The following is an 11,571-nucleotide window of genomic DNA, read 5'->3' as shown; positions in this document are numbered from 1 at the left end:
ATCACTTTTGTTTCCTGTTTCCTTTTCGTTCCCACGATTTGTTCTTATCATTTTGCAACGCACCTTACGATATACATATTTATAATGTTATTAAGAGTACAAATAAATTACTAAATTAAAAATATATTATTATTATTATTATTAATTACACAAGTAGCAAACTACTTCCTTTCTGGTTAAAGATGTTAATTATGAAATATTTGAATGCTTTATTATGTGCAAGTTTTTATTTAGTTTGTGCTTTATGTTAATATAAATCAATTAGATTTAATAGTTATTTCTTTTTTTCATTCTTGTTGCACATTTATTGTGCGTATTGATGTTGTTAATGATCTCTTGAGAGAAAAAGCATTGAACCCTCACAGCTGTAATTTGTGTATGTTGTCGATATTATTCTTAGTACAGTATATTTGAAATTAAGAGTAATTGCTTATCTTTTGTTTGTTGTAACAAAAACTCTCCCCCCTGAAATTTTGGGTGGCGGGATTTTTGAGGCCTAGTTTGTTGGTGAGGAAAATCCCCCCAGGATTTCGCACCCTGTGCACAACTACAGAGCTCTCTGGCACAGCTGGCATGCAAAAGACTTTTCTGCATTCTATTTGACGTTTCTTAAAAGTCTGTTGGCAACACTGACTATGGTAGTGATCTGTGATGAGTGAAGGTGAAACCTATGATGTGGGGAGAAGCAGAATCAACTTTTGCACCAAATGTGTGTCGTTTGTGTGCTAATGTCGGCGACTTCGTTATTCCTATGTTTGGAAAAGAAGGTGAAAGAGTCAGATTGGATCTGAAGATTAACAAGTGCTTACCGATAGTGGTAAGTGTAATTTTTTTTTTGTCGTATGCAAAAGACTGTCTACCATTTTTCTGACAGTATATGCGGTGCGTCTTCGTATTTGGCCGTAGTAGAGGGAGAAAGAAATTCCAAGACGTCACAGTTATTTAATTTTATTGTTGTCATTTATTAGTATATAATGATTTGTTGTAAAATGTTAATCAATTAGTTCTTTCAAGAAGGCTGCGTGTTGCTATACTCCACCACTCGTTTCTGTGCTAATGCAAATACTCGATGCAATTCTTCCGAACATCAGCTTTTCTGTAAATGTGCATTCGAACTAGACTGCTGTTTTTGTAGAAGGGTGAGGATAAAACAAATGTTTCAGTAACCTAACGCAATTATACACTACAGTAAAAACAAAAAAAGGTAAATGTCTGTTATATCGGAGACACATTAAAATCGGATATCTTGTGTTTCGGATGGTTCGTACGTACCAATTGTGTATTGCGGAACATAGTTGAAGGTGCCATTATGCTTTTTACACGAAAATAACTTCGATTTTTCGCATTACAAGTAATTCTTTTGGTTCCTTTCCTCCGTTGCGGAACATACAATATGGCGCGCACAGCTGTGGATCATCGCGCGTCGTGCTTGTGTTTTGTCGATTTGGAGTGGGTGTGCAGTGTTTCCAACTTTCTTAACCGAAAAATACATACTTTTGTGTTCATTATGTCATCACAAACCATTCATGGATAGCCCCAAAAAGCATTCACAATAGCCCCACGAACCATTGTCAGATAGCCCCAAAAACCATTCACAATAGCCCCACGAACCATTGTCTGATAGCCCCAAAAACCATTCATGATAGCCACACAGACCATTTCTGGCAAGGTTAGGTTAGGTAAGCATAGTTAAAACAAGGCATGTTTGGAAACACTGGCGAGACCGCATGACTTTCAACGCTCGCGCCATTTGCAGGTACTTAATTGAAACAATGGCATTGCACAAAATGTAAGTTTATTATATCAAAAGTGCTTATTTCTTGTTGTGCGCATTCTACGGTGAGAAAATACCTCCACGAACTTTCAAAATTCTACAGAAACTCATATCGGTTAGTAAATTCTTCTGTAAAAATGAAGAAATGTGTCTCCGATATAACAGACAGTTACCAAAAAAAGAAATGCTGTTATGGAATCATTACACCATGCTGTAAAATTCCCACAATTTATACCCCCTAAGTATCTACGATGGAGCTTGGGATTTTGATGTTAATACATAAATGCATAGTGGTACTGAGACATCACAAAGAGGGACAACTCTGGTATTTGCCCTCATGTTAATGCCTGACACCAGTTATGTATGAATTACCTACTTATTATAGGATGCATACATGGGAAACAGATCGTTAATGGTCCCGATTGTTTTATGATTTTTTTTTTTCAATTTCTCCTATCAGAAAGACTAATATCATAGAATTTTGGCAATCCTTGAACCTTCCTTAACCATAACCTTCCGGTATGCACGTTTATTTCATGTTGTGCTTTTGCAACATATTCAAATTAGCTGCTTTTACATGTTTAATATATAATGTATTTCTTGACTTTTTTGTTTTTACATAAATATTATATTTTTTTATTATTAATTTTTTTAATTAATTTTGCTGGGTGAGATTATTTTATTAATTTTAGAGGCACAGTACACAGTGGTTCTGATCCCACTTTAAACTATTGGTTCAGTCCCGATCAGCCTATGTGTGCATAAAGTGGACTTAAGGTGATCTCCTACCCCGGCGAAGGTTTGAGCAATTTTCCATGTAAGCTTATGGGCGTAACTTTAGTCACGATTATCTCGAGAACCAGTAGACAGATAATTTTCAAATTTTAACTGAACGCTGAGAAAGGATGTTTCTAGAGAACCACTGATCGATATTTTCATTTTCTGCATCAACGTCCCCATAATTAATTAATTCATTTTATTTGTGAAATATCAGACTTTTTTTTCACTTTTCTTGACAGGGCAACCCTGTTGCCGGCCGGCAGGTTCACTGCATCTGCTCGCGGTCGCCTAATGACCTTGTAGAAAGAGGGTTTGGAACACGGCGGGTGGTTTCGCCCCAACACACAACAGGTTTAGAAGATGAAAAGAAAGCAACATGTATTTTGGCTTTTAACTGGGTAGCTTTTAAATTATGGACTGGAAGTGGTGGCATGAAATTGGTGAAGTGTGTTCAGGACCAAGAAAAATATGAAGTTGGAATTTGGTCCGAGAGTTTGAGTCTGAGAGACAAATATGTTTCTAAAGCAGTGGCGTTTCCGTAACAGGGCTGGTTACTACATTATTTTTATTATTGTAAAACACACTATTCTTCCATTATAAATGTAGATAACGGACCATACTATATATGCATAAATAAATGTAGAGTTTGTTTTTAAATTTGTTTTATGCACAGAAAGGCTAGCCAGGGCTGGACCTACAGTTTAAAGTGGAGTCCGAACCACAATGTGCCTGCACCGGGTATCGACCTCGGGATTCCTTGATTACAAGACGACAACGTAACCACTACGGCATCGGGAAGATCCGCGTATAAATAATACATGATTACATACGTATATACTAGAGATGGCAAACAATATAAAGTTCGGATTAACCGGAACCGGGTACCTGGATCTGATCCTAGAACCGAGTGTCCGTTGATTGACTGATTAATTTTGTTATTATTCGTCGCTTTCTGATACTTGGATAATTGCAACAATAATGAAGAATGCGTATTAGATGAAATTGTTGAACGGCAACTCACAAAAAAAACTTCTACGCCGTGGCCGGGATTCGAACCCAGGACACCCGGCGTTTTAGCATGCTATGCTAATCACTTCGCACGCAGGTCGGCCCGACTGTCCGGATTTCGGGTTGTGGATGTATGAATTTTACATAATGGCTACATTAGAACCAATTAACTATTAAATCAATCATTTTGAAAGCTCTTATCACTAATGCAATGAAACATTTCATGCACAAAATACAAGTAGCCTATTTATGCCAGTATAATATTTTAATATTTCAATTCCATTGCAAACACTATAAAAAGATAAAGTTACCTGTGCGTACCACTGTGGCATGAAGGCACATTTAGAGGATGTGGGGATAGGACCCCACACATTCTCGGACTGGACCATTTTGGAGGTGGTGATCAGCCCCATACTACTGCAGCTTTTAGCCCCCCCCCCCCCAGGTACCCATTGATTTGAGGCTGGGGCAGCCCCAGAGCCGCTTTATATGGGTACAAGGCCGGAAAAACTCCAACCTTAGATCACCTACCCGGAAATCAAACCCGGGTCTTTCGCATGGCAGTCAGATCCTTTTTTATTTTATTTTTATTAAAGTGAAGCCCCTAAGGGGCAGCTTTCCTCACACAAAACTCATCTCAATTGATGTCAAATCTTGACTTGTTCATTGAGGACAAACAATCACAAACATCCATGTCCGAACTGGGATTTGAACCCGGGACTCTGGCGTCACAGCACGCTGCATTCACAGGTTCGCGACGGGGGTAGACAAAATAGACCACGTCGGCTCTTGCAAGCCTGTAAAACATCAGAAATCCTTTTTCTCAACCTCGATCTGTTTTCTGCAGCTATTATTGTTTACTTCTGGCATTTTCCCTCCTACCACCAGATCGCCGGTTTCCAGCGGTGGAGAAACTGGAAGGGCCTGCCAGCTGGGGTCAAATTCTGAGAATCACCACCGAAGTATCATGTTTCTCCCGTCGAGTGCTTTCCAAAGGTTTGGAAGATGAATAAACATAATCCGACACACACACAGAAACTAAAACTACAGGCATATGTAAACTCGATGGTGCGACAGCTATGGGCCAGGGCCTGCCACATTGCCTTTTTAATTGGGTGACGCATGATCAGCCAGACCATCAAATTCATTGCCTCTGTTTTCTGGTTCCGACACCCATAAATATGTGTGTGTGTCACAGCCTACATGACATAGTTCGGTTGGAATTGAACAGTTTGTGTAATCTATAAAATTCATTTTCAATTATTTACTTCATATAAATGTTCGTAAAATGGCAAAGGACAGTTTCATGGCTCTTTCCATACAATTCATTACACACTATAATACACAAATAAACACAAACAAACACAATATACATATTGCAGACTACATGTCATAGTTCTGAGGGAACGAGTTTGTGTAGTCTATAGAATTAATTTAATTCAGATAAAGGTTCGTAAAATGGCAAGAGTCAGTTTCATGGCTCTATTTGAATAATTCATTACATACTATAACACAAATAAACACAAGCAAACACAAATATACATATTGCAGACTACATGTCATAGTTCTGATGGAATTTAACAGTTTGTGTAAACTATAAAATTCATTTTAAATTATTTACTTCATATAGCTAAATGTTCGTAAAATGGCAATAGGCAGTTTCATGGCCCTTTCCGAACAATTCATTACACACTATAACACACAAATAATCACAAATATACATATTGAAGACTATATGTCCTAGTTCTGATGGAATTTAACACTTTGTGTAGTCTATAAAATTCATTTTAAATTATTTACTTCATATAAATGTTCGTGAAATGGCAATAGGCAGTTCCGTGGCTCTTTCCGAATAATTCATTACACACTATAAAACACAAACAAACACAAATATACATATTGAAGACTACATGTCATAGTTCTGATGAAATTTAACAGTTTGTGTAGTCTATAGAATTCATTTAATTCATATAAATATTCGTAAAATGGAAAAGAGGGAGTTTCATGGCTCTTTTTGAACAATTCAGTACACACTATAACACACAAATAAACACAAATATACATATTGCAGACTACATGTCATAGTTCTGATGGAATTTAACAGTTTGTGTAGTCTATAAAATTCATTTAAATTATTTACTTCATATAAATATTCGTAAAATGGCAAGGGGCACTTTAATGGCTCTTTCCGAACAATTCATTACACACTATAACATGAAATAAACACAAATATACATATTGAAGACTAGATGTCATAGTTCTGATGGAATTTAACAGTTTGTGTAGTCTATAAAATTCATTTTGAATTATTCACTTGACATAAAGGTTCCTAAAATAGGAAGAACTGAAAACTTGCAAGGTTCAGCTATTTTCTTGTCTCTTCTCAGTTTGTACTACATTCGTTTTTAGTTCGCGGATTTGTAATCCTCATTCTACACGAGAATCTACAATTTCCGGCAGCAAGCATTCATTGTAGAATCTTTGCAACTTGTCCATAATCTGTCGCATGAAATCTCTATCTCTAGTTATGGTCAGAACTTTCAAATCACTAGGGATATACATCACTAAATCACATCTTTCCATGTTGCAACACTGTAACTGTGTTTGAATTTGGTAAAAATATTGATGGTTTCTGGGAAGATATAAATCACCACTGTTGCTAACAGATAGTGGAAAACTCTTGATGTTTTGGGTGGCCTCAGCAATGGTCTTACAATAACGGGCTGCATATGGACATTTTATTTCTATGAGATAGGAATTTTGATTGCATGTGACTACTCCATCGGGGGATGCTGCAAGAAATGGATGGAATTCGTCGATGCATAGGCCACAATTTTTTATGGAGACTGAAAACTTTTGTTCATATTGCTCTTTGGCAATTGGTTCGTTGGCTTTACCCCAAGCTATAGCGTTACCAGGGAGGAATGGTGGATATAATAAATTTCTGACGAGTGGCGATGTTGAAGTGCCTGCTCGTCTACAAGCTATTTTCTTTACGTTTGAGGCAGTTACTCTGATCCGTCTTTCTGCTTTCCATTGTTTGCAAGTTGATTGTTCTCTGGTAAGTCGTTCAATATCCGTAATCTTGTCCTTTCCAATGTCAACCTTATTATTGTAATATTCTTCGCAAAGATTCCGTAACTGTTGTTCTGTAATGTCCGAGGCACCGTAATCTAAATCTCTCTCTGTGTTCTTTTTTTGCAAATTTTGTCTTGCACTAAAGTTACTGACAATGTCACTGGTGCCCTTCTGAAATAATGATCTTCTTGATGTGAAATGTTCCTTATTTCTCAAGAGCTTTTTGCTTCTTTTAATAATAAGTCTCGCCATTGGAGATGAAGGGTTTTTCTTGTGCATTCTCTTGTACTGTTTTCTTTGCCATTCATTGCCCGGTGAACTGTGGGATAAGACAGCTGCCGATACTCTTCTGGTGTAGCTTTGACCTCGAGAAAAGTCAATTCTCTTTCCCCCGGTAAATTTTATAACTGTTGACATGAAGTTTTCGGCCGCATTGTTTGTGTTGTTATATATTAGCGAATCACTTAATGCAATAAGTCAGATTATTGCTTCTTCAATTATTGTAAACATCCCAGCCTTCTCCAAAACTGGCACTGTGTTATCGTCGGATGAAGACGGGCAATTTTCAGGGCATTCACAGAATTATTGAAATTTTGCTGAATTTCATCCTCAGTCTTTTCTCCTTTCAGAACTTCTGAACCGGACTCGGTGATGATTTGACGTGCCTGAGATGATAAGTGTTCTATTTTTGATTTCAGTAACTTCCTTCCCTTCAAGCCCTCTTTCCCCGGAAACATTTTCGTGTTGTCTGCAAATGCGTGCAACTTCCTTCGAAAATTTCTAATAGCATGATTTGAACACTCTATTTTCCTCAAATTTTCCAGTCTGGCGTATGGAACATTTTCTTGTATTTTAGTCATTACAGACGAATCTCCGTCTCCAATGATTCTATCGCATATTATGCCATGCTCCTTATGCAACCACGTCAAGCCTTCAACAATAATATCAGCTTCCATTGCTGACGAGGAAGAACTCCAATTAGCATTGCATGCGTGTTCCCTTGGCGACTCATTTTTCATTTTTGCCAATTGGCAAATAACACAGTATTTGTTCCGTACGCTGGCAAAGAGCACTTTCTTCGTCTTCGCTCCAATCACCACAGCTACACCGCTCCGAGCATCGAATCCATGACCATAAGATCGTTTAGACCAACCACCATCAACAATAACGCTAATTTTTGGTTCACCTAACTCTGTGATGTCTTGACTCATTTTTGCTGCATTCTTTTCATGTTCAATGTTTTTTATTATAGTTTCTAGTTTTAAATCACATATGAAATCACCTACTCGTTTTTCATATTTTTGATATGTTGCATTGGACATGTAGGGTGACTGCAGTACGGCGAAAAATTCTTCTGTTTGAGAAAATCCCATTCCCACACTAAGGCCTGCCCACACGGCGTCCATATTTACATCTATTGGTTGTGCTGTAAAAATGATCGTACTTGCGGGACACTCTTTCTTTTTACAAACAAATTTGAGCTCACTTGCCAGCCCCAAACTTTTCGTTGCACCCTGGCCATAACGGTTAGATACGTTACGTACATCGCTGTTATATATGTATTTCATGTGCAATAGGACATTCTGCTTGTCTTGGCAGGACAGAAAGCGCAATAAAAACAAATGGTACGACTTTTGGCGAGTAAAAATCATGTTGTACGACAGTTTGTTCGGACATAGTGAGATGTGTAAGAAGATTTAAATGTACGTACTCCAGATTAGCTACTCGATGGAAGAACAGTGCTTCACGGAAAAACAACAACATGAAAACCCAATTTTACATCTTCTGAGAGAAGAAAATCTCGTAAATAATGATATTTCCTTGGGGTATATTGTATAATGCCTTACGTAATAAATAGAATTGTCGTATTCGTAGATAAACGTATTCTTGCATAGACATGGACTAGGGCAAAAAAACTTCCAGGGGGTGAAAAATGAAGGTTACCAGTACGTCCTGAAGCATGAAACATATTTACGGATCATTTTGATTTCTTGTTATTTCGCGTCGCTTTTAATCCAGTTTTGGCTAATCGCGAAAATGAGGATGAGTGATGATATTGTGAAATTGATGAAGGCACAATCACAAAGAACATCCATGCTCAGGCAGGGATTCGAACCTAGGACCCATGGCGTCGTAGAGCGCTGTGCCAACCACTCCACCACGGTTGCAGGCCAATAACAGAAATATAAGTTAACACAGACATGCAGATACATAATACATAACACACTTATGGAGGTGCATGTATGTATGTGGAGTTAAAATAAATACAATTTTCGTATTTTATTTTCCACTTTACTGCTATTGTGTGATTATGCATACACGCGTATGTAATATTATTGTTAGTACGATATTTGGGGCATGAAAATCTGCTTTTAAACAAATTTTTCAGTGTTCCTCTTTTGAGAGTAATTTTTTTTAATTTAGTAAAACTATTTAGGTTTTGGCCTAAAGTTGGAATGTGTAACGAAACCATGCATATGCCATTTCTATTTAAATGCTTTGAGAAGGTAACATTGTTAATTCAAGCTAAATGTTATATTTTATGTGACTCAGATGTTTTACACTCTTGCGACCATGAAACATTGATTTAATTGCATTTTATGCATAGTAAAGCTAATCGGGACTGGGCCTACAGCTTAAAGTGGGATCCGAACTACTATGTGTCTCCACCGGTTATTAAACCAGGGACGCCTTGATTACAAGGCGATGAAGCTAACAATGTGCCATCGGGGAGAATCCTCCACCACGGTACAAAACAATATATTGGTCGTTGTTGAAATATTTTTGAAATTGAAATTGATTTAGCGCAATTGATCTGTATTCTTGGGAATATGCCGCCGCCCGCAGCCCCTCCTTGCCGGAAGCACTGTTTGCAGCACAGTAATTTCATATTCCACACTAAACGAATATACACTATCTGCGATTATTCTGTTTCTATTCATCAAACGTTTGCTCCGAAACTTCCCGTCCACAATTTAGAAAAAGAAATACCAAGATTGATCTTGAGGGGTCTTTCCCCTGTTACATATACCCGAAACCGGTTGCATGCAGGTCGAGTGCATCTGGGTTTTATTCTCTTGGGTCTCCCCCTCCTCCCGGATTATTAGGCGCTTCGCGCGTGAGGGGATAATGACGCAGACCGCCCCATCTAAATTCTTGGCGAGGAATATTTTTCCTTTCACTATCATAAAATTCAATATATTTTTCTAAAATATATGTATAAAAAGGACATCGTTGTGCAATGTGTGCGATGAGGCGGAGAGGAACATACTTGATTAGTAATTAATTCAACTCACTATAATTGGTTCCAAGATGAAGAAAAGGAATAATTTGGAGAAGGGGCAGATCAAGTAAATTATTCAGTAAATCTTAAAAAATGACTTTCAGTAATAGGAGAGTGTCGCAATAAAATACTTTATGGGAATTATGGCATGATCTATGGGGGGGACGCGCTATTGGTCATGGATGGGGTGGGAGACTGATCTATACAATTGTTAGAAGTTCATTATCCAGATATTCATGAACTACTTAACCTGCGCTTTATTTTTGCCGAAATATTCTTGAAATGGACATTGTGTAATTTATTTCTCTTCTTGACATCTGAGATACTGGGGAATATGCTGCCCTCAACCCCTCCTTGAGAACAGCAATGCTTTACAGCATACTTTCGCCATCCCGGTACTTCGAGAAATTTCATACTCAGGACTAAGTGAATATATATCTGTGCTGATTCTATTCGCATTCCTGAACACTTTCTTTTGTCCATTTTCAAGTTAGCCCTATAATTTCAAAAATACTCAGTTAAATCTTCCGAGAGCTTTCCTCCCTGGATATTTATACCTGAAGCAGATTTCTACAGCTCGAAAATATCTGGTGAGTTATCCTCGGGCCTCCCTCCCTTCTCCTCCCAGCTCATTAGTCAGGAACGAGGGTCCGTGAGGAACCAGCCGACTGGGCTCTGCAGGGTTGCTGTGTCAAGAAAAGTGGAAATAGAGTAAAATGAATTAATTAATTTTCAGGACGTTGATGCAAAAAATGAAAATATTAATCAGTGGGTCTCTAGAAACATCCTTTCTCAGTGTTCAATCAAAATTTGGAAAATTTTTGTTGACTGGTTCTCGAGATAATCGTGACCAAAATACCGAAAACATCCCATAAGCTTACATTGAAAATGCTCAGACCTTCACCGGGGTAGGAGATCGCCTTAAAACACCAATTCTACTATTATATTTTTTTATGTTTGTTGGCGACAATGTTTTTTAAAGAATACAAGAGAATTTACCATCCACACACTCTTAACAAATGTTTTATTTCTGGGCAGGCTGCTTCTTGAGAATGTTACACCCAGTATTTTCTTCACTCAGGACACTTTCAACTTCATCTAAGTCACTAATTAAACCTACACCGTTCTCCTCGTTCGAAGATTCTTGAAGAAATCGATCAATTTCACTTGTATCTAATCCATGTGACATGTAGAATAAAACAAATTCGCTCGCAAAAAGTACAACCACCAAATATTAAATACTACACGAGAAGGTGCATGTTGTAAAGGTACAACATTCACTGACATTCATTGTTCGAAACCTTTGCCACTGACAAACCTTTAGTGGAATTACTTGAACTTATGGTGGTGGAGGAGAGTCAAAGCAAGGAATAGACATTGGCACCACATTGCATCAATAACAAATGCCATCCCGAAAGGTTAAAGTAATGAGCACTGTTTGGTTTTCCAAAGAAAGTTATTTGTGCTGAAAAGAAAACAACTTAAAAATCACCTTACCATGTCCAAGGCATTCTCCGTTGATAGAAGCGACAGCAAATATCTTAGCATAGTGGGAATGAACGTAGAAGGTATTTGGAACCTTCCTGAAGCTAAACAACATAGTTTAAATTTCGAAAAAGTCCAATTTATGGGTAAAATAAGATGACCG

At 37.7% G+C, this 11,571-nt stretch overlaps 1 protein-coding gene across 1 annotated transcript in view; it reads left to right on the top strand.

Annotated features, from left to right (window-relative positions):
* The first annotated feature begins 627 nt into the window (after positions 1 to 627).
* LOC146003628 (uncharacterized) overlaps positions 628 to 11,571 on the top strand; it is a 34,813-nt gene continuing 23,869 nt past the window's right edge. The window contains exon 1 of the mRNA XM_083141950.1: positions 628 to 817. Coding sequence (XP_082998076.1) covers positions 671 to 817 — 147 coding nt within the window. The 5' untranslated portion in view covers positions 628 to 670. The remainder of the gene's footprint in view (positions 818 to 11,571) is intronic.

The sequence above is a fragment of the Lepisma saccharinum genome, chromosome 20 (genome assembly GCF_977018435.1).
Source record: "Lepisma saccharinum chromosome 20, izLepSacc3.1, whole genome shotgun sequence".
NCBI classification, from domain to species: domain Eukaryota; kingdom Metazoa; phylum Arthropoda; class Insecta; order Zygentoma; family Lepismatidae; genus Lepisma; species Lepisma saccharinum.
Note: the sequence above shows the minus strand (reverse complement) of the source record. Positions and strands in the feature narration are given on the sequence as shown.